The sequence below is a fragment of the Xenopus laevis genome, chromosome 9_10S (genome assembly GCF_017654675.1).
Source record: "Xenopus laevis strain J_2021 chromosome 9_10S, Xenopus_laevis_v10.1, whole genome shotgun sequence".
NCBI classification, from domain to species: Eukaryota; Metazoa; Chordata; class Amphibia; order Anura; family Pipidae; genus Xenopus; species Xenopus laevis.
This window is the reverse complement of record NC_054388.1, coordinates 60,073,328-60,091,818: the sequence shown is the minus strand read 5'-3', so window position 1 is coordinate 60,091,818 and position 18,491 is coordinate 60,073,328. Positions and strand designations below refer to the sequence as shown.

The following is an 18,491-nucleotide window of genomic DNA, read 5'->3' as shown; positions in this document are numbered from 1 at the left end:
CTGGCTACACAATTAAAAGGTGAAGAGATCAGGGGAATGTGGGGAGAACAGTGACATCTAGGAAGTGCTGAATGGAAAGTGAAAGTAATTGTCTGCCCTGCCTCTATGCCTTAGACAATATTTGATTGACAGCTGAGATTTTTAAATGAGTTTACAACAGCTATAAACACTTCAATAAAAAATAGAATTTGGATTTCATGTTTAATTTGAAAAGGACTTTTATTTTATAGATTTTTGTGTCTGGGTGACAGGTCCACTTTAAATTATAAGGGGCCCTCACCACCAATGGCTTGGCTTTTTATAACTTGATAGTGGGGTGGGGGGCTGTGTAGACTTTTTACTGTGGTGTGGGGGTGGAATCTGGGGTGGGGCTCGGGGGCCGAGCTGGGGTGAGCAGGGGCCAGGGAGCCCAAAAAATGTTGCTGTATGGGGCCCCAACATCTCTGACTCCTTCTTAAAAGGTCTATAAGCATTGTGGGAACCAAAGTATTGGCTGGACTTTGGGTTTGTGATTTGCCCTGCACTGCTGGTGTAGTCAGAACCATCAGTGCACAGAGGGGCAAACCACAATCTTAAATTACATTTACAACAGGTTTAAAATCATTGAACAATCAGAATGAATTGTTGGATATGGAGTAGTGACTTGGCATTACGTTTGCAAAATGTATATTACGATTTACATCCCCATTAATTTGTACATTGGTAATTATAACCCTAATGGGGTAGCTATAAGTACAGTGTCTCCCAGTGGTATATGTGATCAGATTGCAGCATCAGCTACATGAGAACAGGAGATTTGATAGGCTTTAGTGCAGGGAATTAACCCCTTCTATACTGGCTTGTGGGTGTGCAATTACAAGTATGGAGAGAGAGAAGCCTCAGCCCCGTGGAACATTTTCCAGGCTTTGCCAACAGATTTGTGTGGGGGCGAGAATCAACTAAGCACAAATTATATTCTAATCCAGTCCCTTCCCAGAGTCCAGCGTGTGGGGATGTATATAATCATTGCTCCTACTGACGCCAATGACTTGCAGCTTTGTTGAGTGGCAGCCTCTGGCAGGACACATGCATTTGTAGGAATAACAATAAAAAAGGTTTATTGGGACATCTGAGCTAAATGTATTAATGTAGATTAATGCTAATGAGAATAAAGAAGAAATGGGTGGGGAGAGTACAAGGGGGGGGGGTTTACACCCCCTGACCACAGATTTGTCTACCTGGAACTGAGTGATTATTGGAGCTGGAACTAGGGGTAAACTGAAGAAGCAATTTCCTATGGAGCAATGGCAGGGGGTGCAATTCCTCCCCTTAAAGAAAAAAAAATATGCATCAGTCATTGCTCCTGCTGCCCTGAATCTGCCCTGTTTCAACAATTTTCTGGGCGAGTGGGAGGACAACATGGGTGGGGTAGCGATTGGGAGTGCACTGTGCTGAGTTGGTAAAAATTAGGTTGGCCATCTGTTCAGTTTTGACCAGAAAAGTTCAGTTTTTCTTAGGGGTGTTCAGGTTTGCGCCTTTTGAAACATAAACAATAATCCAGCCAATAACTATATTTGATGTCAAAAACCTGCGCCCACAAACACACCCCCACATATCATCACCCCACCCCCAATGTCACTGCCTTCAGTAACATCATCTCGCCCCCTTGTTTGGTTTTGGTGGAAGTCAAAGGTGGTAACCCTAGTAACAACTGAGAGGAGGGTAGCAAGCAGGTGCAAGTACTTGTCTTTGGTATAGTAAGCATAGTAAGGCCAGATGGCATCAGTGTTAAAGGGATACTGTCATGGGAAAAAAAAAATTTCAAAATGAATCGGTTAATAGTGCTGCTCCAGCAGAATTCTGAACTGAAATCCATTTCTCAAAAGAGCAAACAGATTTTTTTATATTCAATTTTGAAATCTGACATGGGGCTAGACATTTTGTCAGTTTCCCAGCTGCCCAAAGTCATGTGACTTGTGCCTGCACTTTAGGAGAGAAATGCTTTCTGGCAGGCTGCTGTTTTTCCTTCTCAATGTAACTGAATGTGTCTCAGTGGGACATGGGTTTTTACTATTGAGTGTTGTTCTTAGATCTACCAGGCAGCTGTTATCTTGTGTTAGAGAGCTGTTATCTGGTTACCTTTCCATTGTTCTTTTGTTTGGCTGATGGGGGGGGGGAAGAGAAGGGGGGTGATATCACTCCAACTTGCAGTACAGGAGTAAAGGGTGATCGAAGTTTATCAGAGCACAAAGTCCCATGAAAGTATTCCTTTAAGCACTACAATGGTTGCATAGTATACTCAGAGGGGGTCACAGGAGTAGCTAGTAAGGCATTTCTGCCAGTGGATCTGATTTTTACAGGATAGTTTTAAAGGGTGGGGCTTACAGGGAAATGGGTGGGGTTTTGGGTGATCAGGGTTGTGACAGGACATATGACAATTTTGTGCCAGGGAAAACGTCCTAACACATACAAACACACTAGGAATGTTCAGGTTAAGAAAAACCCGAACTTGCGCCTGCTTTTACCTGACTTCTGCCCTCCATTTATAGAACCATGCCTGCATGGCCTGCCGATGACATCACAAAAGGGGCAGGGCAGACACACCTATAAAACCGGAAGCCTACAGTGTAATGTTGCGGGCAGGGAGAGCAGGCAGAAGAGCTTAACCTGCACCCTCAAATAGACCTCAGAGAGGTCAATGGGGACCCGCAGGGGAAACCTGTGGGCTGGCCTAGATTTGTGGAAAGGCCACAAAGGCCTGGGCATAGGATGGCAGATTTTTAGGGGGGCAGCATGCTGCCCAACCACCCCCGCATTGGTTCAGAAGCCCTGGGGATTTGAAGGAGATACAATAATTTTTTACATTTCCTGTGAACCAATGCCCTGTGCTGCGGACCCAATGATGAAAATGTATGCATGTACACAAGGGGAGGGGAAGGGGGTGATGAACGACAGTAAATCCGGTCGTGCCAATGGGTATCGGGTCGGCCCACAAATTACTAAAACACAAAAGCAGTAGCAGTCCCTGTAGGCACCATGTGGCTCTGGGCTTTGTTGCAGCCAAATCCCTGCCCCTATAGAAGTCTCCCAGAGACTGGCAATCAGATGCAAAATGTGCTTCCCAGAGAGGAATGAGGATGAGTTGGACGACACCCCCCCCCCCCTAGAGCACTTGTGTAACCCAATCACAAAAATAGTCACACTGGGGGTGCCACTCGTGTATATATACAGAGTATGTAAGGTAGCGGGGAGTTTCCTTCTCTGTAGTATGACTAGAAATCCTCAGTTCTGTGGGGAATGAATGGTGGTACACAATCTGGAAACCCTGCTGCACAAGGTTTCAAAAATCGATATATAACAAAAGAAAATCAGATGGCACTCACAGCAGCAAATGTGCTGAAACCCTTTCTCAAGAGCACTTGAGAAAGGGGGAGCAACCCCCGAAACATTGTGTGGAGATCTCAATCAAACACCCTAAGGGCTATTCCACACGGGGAGATAGCGACGCGTTTGCGGTCGCGGCAACAAAGCGCCGCGACCGGCGCAGGCGACAGTTTTGTATGGGCGCCTATGTAAAAACGCCTGTGCTAACCACACGAGGCGATGCGCTTTTCAACAGTCGCCTGAAAATGCCTCGCCAGGCTTTTTCAGGCGACTGTTGAAAAGCGCATCGCCTCGTGTGGTTAGCACAGGCGTTTTTAGATAGGCGCCCATACAAAACTGTCGCCTGCGCCGGTCGCGGCGACTGACGCGGCGCTTTGACGCCGCGACCGCAAACGCGTCGCTATCTCCCCGTGTGGACTAGCCCTAAGGGTTTCAGCACATTTGCTGTTGTGAGTGCCATCTGATTTTCTTTTGTTATATATGAGCTTCCTTGCCTGACACATCATCAATTAGATTTAGGATCAGTGTTAGAGGAAAAGGGTTATTTGGAAAAGATGTAAAACACAGCCCCAATTATAGGGGCAAAATAACATAAATAAGGTAAATTATTTTGCTATCCATAGAAATGTTTTGCCTATGGAAATGTTCCTGGGAAGTTGTAAAATGTACCAACTGCATGGAAGAATTCCAGTGCAACTAGCCCAGTATGGATACATTGTACTAATACACCTTAAAACTTGCAGGATACGGGGGTGGGGCAAGGGGAACCTCTATTGGTTCCTTCTTCTGGAACAGCACTGTTTACATTTAGGGTGGGTATCGGGACACGCCTCCCTAGGAGATGCTGACATCACAAAAAGGATAACAAGGGGATTTTTACCCCAAAAGAGCATTGAGCGCCTCCCCGCGGTACAGCAGTTGGTGCATCCCATCCGTGCTGCTGAAGGCATGTGAGAGTCGGGCAGCAGCCTATCAGGAGCCGGGGAGAGCAGGGCTCAGTATAAGAGCGGGGCAGTGACTGTTCCTGGAAGACCTTGAGAGCTGCTGCAGGTCACAACTCCTCGATGTGACGATGGGGGGCTGTTAGGGACCAAGGACTGTGGAGCTGCTGGTGGGACGGAAGCCGAGGGGCAGCGGGTCACACACGACCGATATCTCCTATGCTTGGGTGGAGCGGGCTGCCGGCTGGGATGCTGATGCTGCTGAGGAGCTAGTGCTGGCGTGAGGGCTGCCCCAGGCGCTAAATCTCCGGCGGCAGCTACAGAGACATGTCTAGGAATTCCTACCCCAAGAACGGCATCTCCGAGGCGCTGCACACTCCTATATTCCAGGTATTACAAATCACACATCCCTGGCTGCACTCAGCACGGGCATCCTCCTCTCCCCGACACCATGCTACACAGGCACAGTAGCGACTGATGGACACTATACTACACTATCCATAAACAACTTATACCCGGGCTGCTAAATCTCAAGATACTGCGATGGGGGGACACAGAGAGGGCTGCTGGGTGCCCCCTGTAATTTAATGGTCAGCTCCTCTTTGGCATCCAGTGCCGTGAACTCTAGTGCCACTGGTAGCCACATATTGGCTTGCATGGCCAGGAGCAGGAGGGCCCCTACTTTAAAAGAAAAGCATTGCTACTCACTGCCCCCCCCCCAATGGTAGACTGGGAATTAGTTATTTTGGTACTTAATTGGATCATTTAATTGTTTAGGGCTAGCTCATTCCCACTCAGTCTGAACTGTCCTTGAATTTAATGATATCCCTGAAATGAGAATCCTGGATATTGGTCATATTAAGTTTAGGCTAAATTGGGAGACCTGGGTGCTGTGGGGTGACATTGACAGAGGTGTGAGAGCTGGTGGGTACCTACTAACTGGGCTCCATAGAGTGCAGCCTGGCTCTGATTCCCACACTGTGTCGTTGGATCAGGTTTCCCGTGGGACGACTTCCAGAAGAAGTAGACTGAAGAGATCCGACGGCAGCACCACTTCCACCAGCTTCATCCTCAGGCAGGTAGGAGAGACGTCTGTCCTCTGGAAACTGATTCCAAATTTATAAAACCTCTTGTGTATACATACCTTTAACATCACTCGAATTCTGTATTGGAAAGTTGCTTAGAATGACATTGTCTTTCAGTATGCAAAATGTTTTGGGTTTGCTTGCCCTTTAATGCTACTTGCTCCAAATTACAGAAGGACCCCTTACCTGGCAAACCCCAATTCAAAATGTGAGGGGGGGTTCCCTATCATTTGAAAGACATTTATTTGGAACGGACTACTATGATGACAGCAAATGAATAGATCATTAAATTAATGGAACAACGGTACTAATTAGCTTTGTTTATTTATCCTGTGCAATGGATTAATGGGGGTCCGAATATCACCAAGGCCTCAGCATTATAGAGATGCTCGTCTGCACAGTGTGGAGATATAAGGGGAGATTGGGGAGTCATCCAGCACAGGGGAGGAGGCTGTAACTTTAGCAGCTGCTGCTGAACCTCTTGGGGGGATATTGGCTTTAGAGTTAGTTTTAGAGAAGTAATAAAAATAAAGAACCCCAAAAAGAGAATAAAATGCATAATTCTAAAACTTTATTCCAAGGTAAATTAACCCTTTAAAGTGGCCAGGGTTTGGTTATCAACTTTCACTCCAATGGACTGGGATGAAGGTGATTATATTGGTTAGGGGGGATGTGCTTTGTGCTGATATCTATAGGCCGCATATCTGCCATGGGATTGGACAAGGCCATTCATTCAAGGATGCTGGAAATAGCACCGTTAACCTTGGGCCTTTGTCTTCATTTACTGTGACATCTGCAATCTGACTCAGTACCTGACACGCCTACGCAGTCAGTTTGCTGGAATAGTGACACTTATACAGTTACCATGTCCAATGGAGTTCCAGTGCAGCACATACAGTGTCAATGACTCTCATGTTTCCCATTGGGTCTGTACTCACGAGCGCAAGCTTGCAATACACACACACATATTTATTTTACAGCCTATTGAACAGCTTATTGATGTAGTAAAATGGGACATCGCCATCTGCTGGTTGAAGATGGTACAGGGGATATGCTTATCTGCTCTTCTATTGTTCTTTAACCAGCAGACGGCAATGTCCTATTTTACAAAACCCAGTTAGCCAATTATTTGTAGGTTGTATCAAGGCAGTCACAGGAATAATATGTATAAACAAGAAGTAGTAACCCAGCAGTCCTGGCACTACAACATCCCTTTGCAACCAAAGGTGTGCAGTTAAATATCTCTATTGAGGCAGGAGAGTCTCTGTGCTCAGACACAAATGTGGGTGTAGTTTAAGGTGGGCACTGGGTGTAAATGGGTAGAGTTATCAACTCTTCCAATTTTATTGGGAGTTGCCTGTTTTTGGTGCCCTGCCCCCAGTCTCTCATCGCCATGTGTAATTCCCCTGGTTTTTCACTCCTGTGATTTTTTTCCCACATGCCTGAGCAGAAGTAGCGCAGTGATGTCCCTTCCACTAGTGCGTGTTGTGATGTCACTTCCGGTGAAGTCATGAGCACTATGAAATAATGTTGTCAGCACCTCATGTGCACGGCATTTGTACCCCGGTGGGGCCTTTTGCCGGGTTGACAGCTCTGATATTGGATCAGGGGAGTGGCCTAAAATGTCCTAGAGGCAGTTTGAAGTGTCCTGGACAGATGATGATGTGACAAGTATTGATTCATAATGTAGAGAATGTTGGAGGCAAGGACTAGCAAAGTGGCAGAGGTTAATAGGCCCCACAGCAAAGTCATATGGCTGCACTAAATATTAGGAAGAAGACATTTTTCAGAAGCATATATTGAAACTGCTTATAATTCGCTGCCCCACTGGGTCCTCTATATCTCCTGCCCCCAGCAATTGCAGGCTTTGCCTCCTCTATAGTTATGCCCAGAGGGCTAAGTAGAGCTAATTTGCCAAAGGGCCTCTGTGACTGGAGTTTTGTTCTGCTGTGCTGACAGCCCCCAGTGGTCCCCAGATACCCAGTATGGAGGTGAGTTTTGAGCTTCTTAAAAAATCGGTGCTATAGAAGGAGCAAAAATGCAATCATAAGGGGCCTTCTACCCCTGACTGGTGCTACTCAGGGTACTGTTGTGCACAGTGCCAGAAAGAATTATTATTAACATGTATTTATAGACCTCCAACAGACTTAAAAGCAAAGGGCTATAATAAATCATCTGTAAATATTTTAAATAAGGAAAAGGGGTACAATCGTCTCTAGAAAATGTCTACCTTTGGTAGAAGGTTGTACCCATTTTCCTTATTTCATATATTTTACAACATTGCAATGTCATAGTAATTCCAGTGCCTGCCTCAGCCACTCAGGGGTTAAGCCCATTTGGAAGCAAGCAGCGGGGGGAGCTCTCCTGAGCTAATTTTGTTCTGATTTTGCCTTTGTTTCTTTTTGGCAAGTCTGTAGCAAATGCACAAAATTCTGCCTGCTCCAGCTCCCAGGGCTATGCCATAAGGGCAGGAGCGGTGACTCAATGTCTAAAGCAAAGTGTTTGGAACCTGACCATTATTCCCTTGTCAAGGAGGAGATCCAAAGCCCTCTGCCTTATATTCTGTACCCCGTTAATGGCTTTAGATGAGCCACGTATAACGGTGCTCTGTCGTAGAACTACTGCTGGGAGTTGTAGGCTTGCTTTGGAGTATGCTACAGAAAGAATATTTATGTCTCAATTTTAGACCTATGACTGGTGTGTGACTTTTATCTGATACACCCGACCACTCCAGATCCCCCTTTCTTGACACTCCCCAAGTCCAACTCATCCACTGCTTGCTGTTGCTCTTGAGTACCAGCCCCCTCTAATTGACATGTGAACAAGGGCCCTGGTGTCATGTAGTGGATGGGTAGGAAGCAAGACAAACAGGGGGCCCAGAAGGACCTGGTCCACTGAGATTTTACCCAGTATCTCGGGGTGCCAGTCCGTTCCTGGTTTTAGAAAACAGGGTGGATTTATTGTTCTCTATGGAGTAGGTCACATGGTTTACACACTGTTGCAAAGAGAAATTCAATAAGAAATTATGGAATTCTTTTTTTTAGTGTGCCTAATTAGTCTTAAGCCATGTGCAGGGCCACTATTAGGGTAGTACAGGGAGTACTGTAGTCCGGGGGCCTCATGGCAGAGGAGACCCTGTGATTTACAGGTTGTTAAATGGATAGAGATTAGGCAGTTTTTTGCTATAAAGGGGATTAAATGGTGGGTATGCACTGGGCGTTTTTTTTCTATTGCGGCCTATTCTATTGAACAGGGTGTAATAAAAACTGGGGACCCCTGGGAGGAGTGAACTTATTTTATGTCTCAAATTCATATGCTGCATGTTCAAGGCTACTTCTTTGTTCAGATATTTAATGCATGGCTGCACAGAATTCAATGCAGCTCTCAGTATGTCTCAGAACTGTTTGGTAACTGACCCTGCAGGATGTCATTTTTATATTGTTTCTTAGGGCTGTGGTAGATGTGGAGATTAGTTGCCCACGATAAATCTTCACTACCACAGGAGACCAATCTCCCTAAGGGCAGTGGCACACGGGGAGGTTTGTTGTCCAATATTATTTTTGAGCTACAAATCCTTTGAAATTGTCTCTCCATAGGAAATAATTTAAATTGCTGGCGGTATGACCAACATATCGCTAAGACGGCTTAAGTTTCCTCCAGAAGCAACGTTGGGCAACTTAGCGATATGATGGTTATACCCACCAGTGATTTCAATTATTTCCTATGGAGAGGCATTTCCGGGGGAGATTCTGGGTTGGTAGAGTTGCAGCTCTATGTCAGTTCCAGCAAATGTTTGCTTACTAACAGTGCATGTATCCAGCTCCAGGCATTGAAGACCAAAATTCACCAACTAAGATTTACCATAGGACCCAGGAGCTGAAAGGATTGGTTATTTCATACTTTTATTGCATAGAGAAGCTGTGGCCACATGATAATACATTTACTATGCCGGGTCCTGGGCACAATACCAAGTTAAATTTAGATGAGAACACAGGAATAAGAAAGACTGAAATAGAAAGGAGCATGAGCCTGGAGAAGAGGAATCGAAGGTGTGAGTAATCAGTAGCGTATCTGTTACCTGCTCCTTAACCAAGTAATGTTCCAAATCGTTGGCTGCAAACTAAATGGATTTCTGTGACAAATCTTGCCTTACTATGCATATTCTCCCACATTTACAACTCCATCACCATAAACCCTACTATATTGTTAGTGATGTATGGGGATTCTGGGATCTGCAGTCCAGCAAATGCTGGAGACCTGCTAGTTCTCTGATTTAGATCATTTTTCCGCATAAAATTGTGGGTCTGATCTTTATGCATTACTTAGTGCCCTTTCTTCACTTATATTCCTGACTTAAATGAACCAGAAGTTGGGCTGCTTATTCTATTGGTGTCTGGTCTGGACCCCATGAAATCAGATTCAGTGATGCCATAGGTGGGTGTCAGTATCATTTTAAGGCACTTGCCAAAGATTTGGCTGAGCAAGGAATAAATGATCATATTATACAAATGAAAAATTGTATTTGCACTGTATTTGCACTGATAAAATGTTGTATTAAGGGACTGGCTCAATGTGTTATTAAGAGGGCGAAAGTACTCCTGGTGCAACCATTCTGTGCAGCTGTTCTCTTAGCACATCTAGACCATCCTGTTCCTTAATGTAAATCAATATGGCAGCTCCATTCATCTGTACAAATCCAAGAAGGAATGCTCAGTGCAGAAAATATGCTTCCATACTAAAAAACATAGTTTTATGGATAGCCCCAGAATGCAGATCCTAAAAAGATTATGTTTTTATACTGACACAGAATTCCTAAGTGACTTCTAATATCCTTATAATTTACAGTAGGGGTATATTATCCCTTATAATCAGCGCTACTCCTGCCATGAGGCAAGATGAGAGCCTTGCCTCAGGCGGCAGTGAGCGACCACTTATAAGGGGCGGCAAATTCGGCTCCACTAGTGCAAAGAGCGCTATTGCTCTCAATGCACTAGCGATGCTGTCCCCCTTTGACCCGCTCTGATGTTGATTTTTATGCACGGAGCAGGAAACGGGGGGCGGCACCTGGATTGCTGCCTCAGGCGGCAGCAGCCCCCAAATCACCCCTGCTTATAATACATATATCCCTGTATAACTGAGCCTGCAGCATTTTACCTTTATATGGTCACAGAAATCCTCAGTGATTTCTAATAACCTTTTTTTTTTTTACAGTGGGGGTGCATAAATCCCTATATCAAGATTAAAAACATGCCATACTTCTCTATTAAAGAGAGGCGATTCTTGAATAAGGGGAATAAAAGAGAACACAGAGATAAAATTAGAGCCGGTTGAAAACAAGGTGTTTGTGCAGAAAGACAATATATACAAATACACAGTAAAACTACGTGTGCTGAACAGCCTGCTATTTGCATAAAGATATGGGCGTTACAATAGTAAAGGGAAGGGGGCATAATTACTGGCTTAGGTGCAAGCAGTAAGTGGCTCAGCACATGTAGATCTTATTCAAATAATAATCAGAACACAGGTACCAGGCATAGAGGCCCCTTTTTCCTGAAAAGTTCCTGCTTACTTAGTCTTTTTAAAGGGGGATTCCTCTGCTGGTACAGTATGTCTCTGTATAGATTATGAGCAAACTTAGTGGTCTGCTCCTGCTGAAATGCAGGGGAATACATATGCAGCCACACAGGTTCTCCCTGTACAGACTAATTAATGGCTGTCACTGTTTCTTTTTACCAGGTCACATGTAGGTGATAAAGGAGAGAAGTAGGGGAAGTGACAATGGCAATTAAGTGCAAGGCTGAATCTACAAGTCAGTCAATCAGTTGTTTGTAGTGGTGTACATACCTAATTCAGATGCAGACTGTAGAATATAGAAAGGGTGCTATGTTGATCTTGCTTTTGACTTGTACATACACCCCCTTTATATCACAAGCTCTGACCTGCTGTTTGTATCTATGGAAACAGGAATCTTTCCCTTACTATATTCTGAAATAAAAAGCTATTGGCTCTGATTTACTATAAGCGGTGCAATTGTGGAGTAATTAGGGAGATACAGAAATGTTGATGGGTATGCCCGTACAACATTGACAGTGCAGTATTTATAAAGGTGTGTATGTTTACTGTGGATTAATCTGCCATCATTGTGCACCCCCTATTTGCTGGTGCAAGCTATTAAATTTAGTGGGACAAGTTAAGAAAGAGAAGAAATTCTTGGGTAAAAAGTGATGAAAAAGATTTATTGGCAGCAAGAAACCAGAATTGTGAAGAAAACAAGCAGAGCAGGGCTAAAACACACAGATGCCCAAGGCAGAGCCCCCGGAGAGCCCCCTGCTTTGGCCACCCAAACCCTCTGCTCTGCAACTAAATCCCCTGCTCGGCAGCCTCTCCCCATCATCAGAGCATTACCCTGAGTAGGGTTTAAGCCTTTTGGAAAATACATTACTGGCTGGGGTAGGGTTGGGTCCATGAGAGAGCATGACAATCACACAAACAGGGTCCATGCCATCAGGATCGCTAACAGACGGGAATGTCTAAATTGAGCGGGCATTGGGGGAGTGATTTGGGTCAGATTGGGAGTAGATTTGGGGCAGATCAGAGGCATGGCAGGTAGAGAGTAATAGTCATTACAAATTGACCAGCATGTACATGCCTTGGCTGGTATTTTACTGGCTAGGATCCTAAAATAGTGACCAGGTGACAACCCTAGCCCTGAGATGCAAACAAGGCTACCATCAATAATCCTGGGGCCCCATTTCACAAAAATCGCAGAGCCCTCCCCCCATGCGCCATAATTATTAGCCCACTAGTAACATGGGTAACCCTTGGTTGGTGGGCTCTTCCAACAAGTAAAATAGGGTCCCAGTGAAAAAGATAAAATGCCCATGCATGCGCACACCCCTGATCGACCCTGGCCACTCCCTAGTTATGCCACACTTCACCTCTGATTTGCTTTGGACTTGCCAATTAGGTCAACCCCCACCCATTGTCTGTGCCAAACCCTGCCTACCAAGCCCCTACCAAGCTTTTCCCTTTTCCCTCTGCCAAGGGGCCCATGACTATAGCTTGCAGTGGAGTTTAAGTGGGTGGAGTTTTCCATAATGGGTGGATTAGGGTTTTATGCAGAGACCAATCAGTTGTCCTTTCGTTGGGCCCGTACTGTACTTAGTCGGCAAGGACCACTGCCCAGGGTAGCCAAAAAGGGTATTGGGCCAATAAGCTGGGTGCCCTTCTTGGGAGGAATTTAGTAGAATGTTGACCCATGATTTCTGATGAAAGACCTGCCTATTGTCCACAGCACCCTTCTGAACCTGTACTCTCTTCTCCCAAGGGAAGGGCTGAGCTGGGCCATCAGAGGGATTAAAGGGTCAGTAATGCCAACAAATGAGCAGACTTCTCTTTCATCATGGCCAGATTGATTGGATGTTCATTTCTATATAACTCCACCAGTCTATATAAACATAACACCCCCAGCACGAGGCTCAAGAAATAATGGAAAGCAAGACATTAATCACAGAACCATGACAATTAACAAACTTCTTGTTCTGTAACGGAGGATAAAGGCCCGTGGGAAGGAAGACAATTTATTGTTAAAGAGACAAGATGTACTCAGTGCAGATTTCTGGTGCCGACGCTTTTGCTGATTGCTTGATAAAGCGTTTAATCGCCTGTCACTGGCAGTTGTGTGACGCTGGAGGGGGAATGTGAAACGCAAGCGGCTCATGCGTGGGATGAGGGACAGAGATGATTCAAACACTTGAATCTGAATGAGGCACAAAGATGCTGCTGCTGAATCTAACCAAGCTGCAAGGTCGCTTCCCACAGACTTTCTGTCTTATTAAAAGCAGGTTGTTTCTCTTTATTAAAGGGGAAATACACCCTATATAAAAGTAGGTTTCAGAAACCACTCAGAACTGTATATTCTAAAGCCCTTCTGCCTTTCGGCAGCTCTGACAAAATCCTTGACCATTTTGCTCTGCTGTTCCACCTGCCTTCTTTACTTCAGTGACAACTCAGCTCTTAAAGGGCTCTACACAGTGTGGCATCCCCTTGGACTGTGACCCCATTTTGGATCCCTTAAGACATCTCTGTTGCCGCTTAAAGTTCCAAGGATAAGGATGTGAGCACAAGGCTAAGGTGCTAGGGGTTTTCTGGACTTTATTGGACTTCCTTTAAGGTCCAACATTGAGTCAGGACCCATACAGTATCTAATAAGCAGGTTATAGTTATAAAAACATCATGCAATTTTAGTCATATTTCCTGAAATATCAGACAGCAAATTAGTGAAGTCTTCCCTGCATTGTAAACTCTATAGAGCAGGGCTTTCTTTACGTCTTATTTTTGTATGGAATCTGTATATTCAATATATACACCTTGCTCTATGTGTTAATAACAAAATGAATAATGATAAAAAATATGAACTTCAAGTTGGACTTTGAGAAGAGTTGGGTTCATTGGTTAATTTAGATATTGCACTTTAGTAAAAGGATTGTATTGCATTTTATGCATTTGTGTTGTTGTGAGTAAACCCTGGATATTGTGGCTTTGTGGTCACTATGGTGCTACATACATGTAGATCAAATAGGTGTTTTATGCTGTACACCAATTTCTGTTTGCAGTTCAAATTTCCAACTATGATGGCTTGAGGGAGCAGTGTTGATCTTTGCCACTAGATGGCAACAGAGTTGCTAGAAACTTTGCACTTCCACTTACCTTGCTTTTATTTAGTAGGCCTTTTATTACCACGGGTAATTTTGCCCATTAATTCTGCATACTTTTTTCTTCATACTGCAGTATTTCTTAACTGTCACATCTTGGTTGAAGGAGCGTTAATTTAGTTAACTAACAATAACTGAAAATCAGTGGGGCGAATTTTGAGTTCATGGGAGTTATTTTAAACTCCCATAAACTCCCATGAACTCAAAATTCGACCAAGTGCAATTTATTATAAAAATCTAATTTTTTCACACTCGGATGAATCGTATTGAACCCCAAATTCAAATCGAGTTCTATTTTTTTTCTTAGAAAAAAACTTGAATGTCAGGAAGGCTGCAAACAACTCCAAATTGATCCCAGGATGTCTTCCATAGGCTCAAACAGCAATTGGGCAGGTTTAAGGTGGCGAATAGTCAAAAATCTAATTCTTAAAAGAGCCAGTGTATGATAAATTTCGAAAATCGATTTCGAATTTTAAAAAAAAATTCTAACAATTCCCTGGTCGAATTTGACCATTTTGGCCATAAAAAAAAAACTTGAAAAAAAAATTTTAAATTTGCAGCCCTGTGAGGCTACAGCAAAACATATTTTTCTGGGTTTAGGTTGCCATTAGCATTTTTGCTGCATGCATTGTCAACATACCTTAATTTTTCAGCACTGTTACTATTGTACACAAAGGTGAATCCCCCCCCACCAAAATGATCATATTTACTATTCACTAATTTTACACTTACTCATTCAGTCAAGCCATAAATGTTTTGTAGAACTTGTTTTGCAGTGTAAAGAATGACCATTCCCAGACTGACCACTAGAGGGTGATGATACCATAAAATCTGTGGACCTCATTGACTATTAACAAGCAGAAAACTGGGTGCAAAATCACATGCAACTTTACCATGGGCCAACAAGGCATGTGCAAAACTGCTGCACTTTTTTTTATTTTTTTTATTTTTTTTATAATTTTCAGATATATGGAAGTGTATGTCTGTGCTCATTTTGCCATAGGGGGGTTTGCACAAGTATCCACCATTTGTCAACCAGTGCAAACATTTGTTTGGTGACTTTTGCCATGTACATTTACTCTGCATTAAATTGATAAATTATGTCAACATGACTAGTGTAAATTAGCAATTTTGTTGATAAATTTGATACAAAGGCAAACAACAATCTGGTTGTACCAATACGTGACCGAAGAATAAAGTTGCCTGTTAAAGTTGAATGCACAAAAGACTGGTTGCCATAGAAATAAGTGGAATTTCAACATTTCAACTTTGCTCCGGTGCTGCAAACAGATGAGTGGAATTCTCACTTTTCCTCATGCAATTTTGAAGCCTGAGCATTGGCTGTGAAAGAGGTGCGCAGAACATCTTTTGACAAAGCAGAGATTGGGGGGGGGGTGAAAAAGCTTTTTCTTGTATAAATCCAGAGGAACATGTAGGTGGGAACCTTTCTACGTAAATATGAGTCACTGCTCATCTATCTTCTGGGGAATGGGAATGTACAGCACGCTGGTCCCTTATTCATGATTCTTGGCCTCTGTTTGGGAGACCTCAATTAATATGGGTGATACAGAGTTTTTTCATCAGCCACAGTGCTCTCATGTGCCACTTTCTATACATTTAAATAGTAATGGCACTGCCTATGGCAGACACTGGCAAAGTCAGTAACTGCAATGTAACTGTACTGTAATGGTAATGTGCCTGTAATTTAACTATAATGTAATGTTACTTATTGTAACTATACCTGTAATGTAACTGTCCTGTAATTGTAATGTAACTGCAATAGTAACAAAATTGTAATGTCACTGTACCATAATTGTAATGGAACTGTAATGTCACTGTAATTGTAGTGTAACTGTACTGAAACTGTAATGTACCTGTAATGTATCTGTAATTCCAATTGTACTGTAACTGTACAATAATGAAGTGCTCAACCTGCAAAGTTTCCACTTGTTGGAAGTGGTGGGTGCTCAACTAGAAGTCCCACTTCTCTCATGGGGACAAAAGTCAGTATAGAAAAAAAACTTGCCTCCATGATAGGAATTCAAAAATAATCACCTGCTCTGAGGCCGCTGATCCCCAGCCATTGGTTGGGGATCAATGAGCGATTATAGGTGAAGACTTGCAAATGACTCATTAATGTCCCTGTGGCCAACTATGCATCCAGAACCGCCTGTTTAATAGCACAGATACAGACTAATAATTCAGAACCATATATCCAAACTTGCAGACAGCCTGTTTCGATCTCCTTAAATCTCATCAGTAATGTAACTGTACTGTAACATGACTTTAATATAACCATAACTATAATGGAAATACTAATAGGGATGCACCAGATCCAGGATTCCGGGTTCAGCTGAATCCTTTGTCCGGCCGAACTGAATCTGCATATGCAAATTAGGGGCGGGGAGGGAAATCACTTGACTTTTTGTCACAAAACAAGGAAGTAAAAAATGTTTTCCCCTTCCCACCCCTAATTTGCAAATGCAAATTAGGATTCGGTTTGGTATTCGGTCGAATCTCTCGCTAAGGATTCGAGGGTTTGGCCGAATCCAAAATAGTGGATTCAGTGAATCCCTATTTTAAATATGCAGTCCCCTTATCCTTCATAGTATTAGCACTTGGATAACCAAGGTCAGATCACTGTGATTTAAGATTTGGGGGCCTCTCAGTTAATCTGTGTTTTGGTTGCCGGGACCAGGGACCCTGACAGCAGTACAGAATTTTCAGTTGCCAGACAGAAAGAGGAAGGCAAATAACTAAGTACCATGACAAATGAAGAACAAATGAAAGGTTTCTTAGAAGAGGTCTCTATTTGGCTAGAGATCTGCGGTCAGGGTGATCACTCCACTCATGCACTTACTGTGTCCTTATGTCTCACTTACATGCAACATTCTATTTGCCCCTTGCAGGCTGCTTCTACAGTCAAAACCGGCAAATAGCATAGCACAGGCAAATACTGCTTTTAATAGCAATTACATTTACAAATAACTTTACAACTATTGAAAATGTGTAATCAGTGTATACAATAATGCTGCTTAAAACAACATTTTCATTCATTATGCAACATTTTTGTTTTACTTTCCCTTTAAATATGCTGTATTCGATACCTCTTATGTAGCAAAAATGGGCAGCAAAAAAACACTAGGCTTTTGGCTGGACAGTCCATAATCATTGCCACCTCGTTGAATAACCTAAAATTTGAGACATAGCACTAATTGCTCAAAGCTTTCTGTTCCCATTTTCCCTTTTTAGCTCAATCCATCAATGTCGCTCTGAAATGAGCAGAATATTGACGATACTGAGAAAAAAAGGAAGGAGAGGCACATCCATTCCAGGCTTTTGGCACTGAGCAAGGGAACTATGGAAGGCAATGCTTTTGCAGTCACTATGAAAGCAAATTAATAGCACATAGAAAAATATGACAGATGCTTAAAAAAGTAATTAGATGGTCTCATAAAGGTAATTAGTCCCTGCTCCAATTATACCTTGAGCTACAGTCTGAACATTATATCATTAATACTTCTGCAGCCCATAATTCCCCCACCAGCCAACACTCTTGTGTTTGTGCTGTAGGACGGTTTAAAACTCTGTGACCTCCCGCCACCAAATCACTCCCACGCCTACCAGTGGGATCATTCCCACAAGCAAGTCCCTCCCACTCCCGACAGTGTCACCTATTGGGGATGGAGTCAAGAAAGATAGTCGCCAACAGGAAAAGGATTGGGAATGCTCCCACTCCCCCCTGCATTGTTTAGAAGGTGGTTTGCAGTTTTAACAGTATGGTTGCTAGGGTACAAATTATCCTAGCAACCATACACCAATTTGACTAAGAGACTGGGGTATGAATAGGAGAGACCTGAATAGAAAGATGAGTAATAAAATAATATTAAATTTGTAGCCATACAGAACATTTGTTCTTTGGATGGAGTCATCTGAAAGAAGGAAAGATTCAGGAGAAGAAGACAAAAAAATTTCAAAAACTATAAAAAAGAAAAAATGAAGTCCAACGTAAAAGTGGCTTATAATTAGCCATTCTATAACATACTAAAAGTTAACTTAAAGGTGAACCACCCCTTTAAGAAGGAGAGTCTTCATTTTTAAAGTATTGGTTGAAAATTCCAAAGTTTTGAGTATTGAGCAGTGTGGATGCTACTGGGTTGAACTGGGAGTAGTCAGTCAACATGGGGCTAACCATGGGTTGATTAACCAGGCTAAATGAACCCTTTATGATCAAAAAGCATGTAGATGGGAGCTAAAAATCAATCCATGCTCACAGTGCAGTTTAGCTGGTCTTTATTTCAGATTGACCCCAGCAGCCTACCGCATTTTGTGCACCTTTGATGACCAGTTTGTTAACCCCACAGTTGCTGGCACCAACTGCCTTTCAC

At 43.2% G+C, this 18,491-nt stretch overlaps 1 protein-coding gene across 2 annotated transcripts in view; it reads left to right on the top strand.

The window, feature by feature from the left end:
* The first annotated feature begins 4,167 nt into the window (after positions 1-4,167).
* LOC108702958 (voltage-dependent L-type calcium channel subunit beta-4) overlaps positions 4,168-18,491 on the top strand; it is a 67,746-nt gene continuing 53,422 nt past the window's right edge. The window contains exons 1-2 of one of the 2 annotated variants that reach the window (XM_018238782.2): positions 4,178-4,694; positions 5,300-5,383. In XM_018238782.2, coding sequence (XP_018094271.1) covers positions 4,632-4,694; positions 5,300-5,383 — 147 coding nt within the window. In that variant the 5' untranslated portion in view covers positions 4,178-4,631. Of the gene's footprint in view, positions 5,384-18,491 lie in introns of both variants that reach the window. The other variant, XM_018238781.2, reaches the window with a different exon arrangement.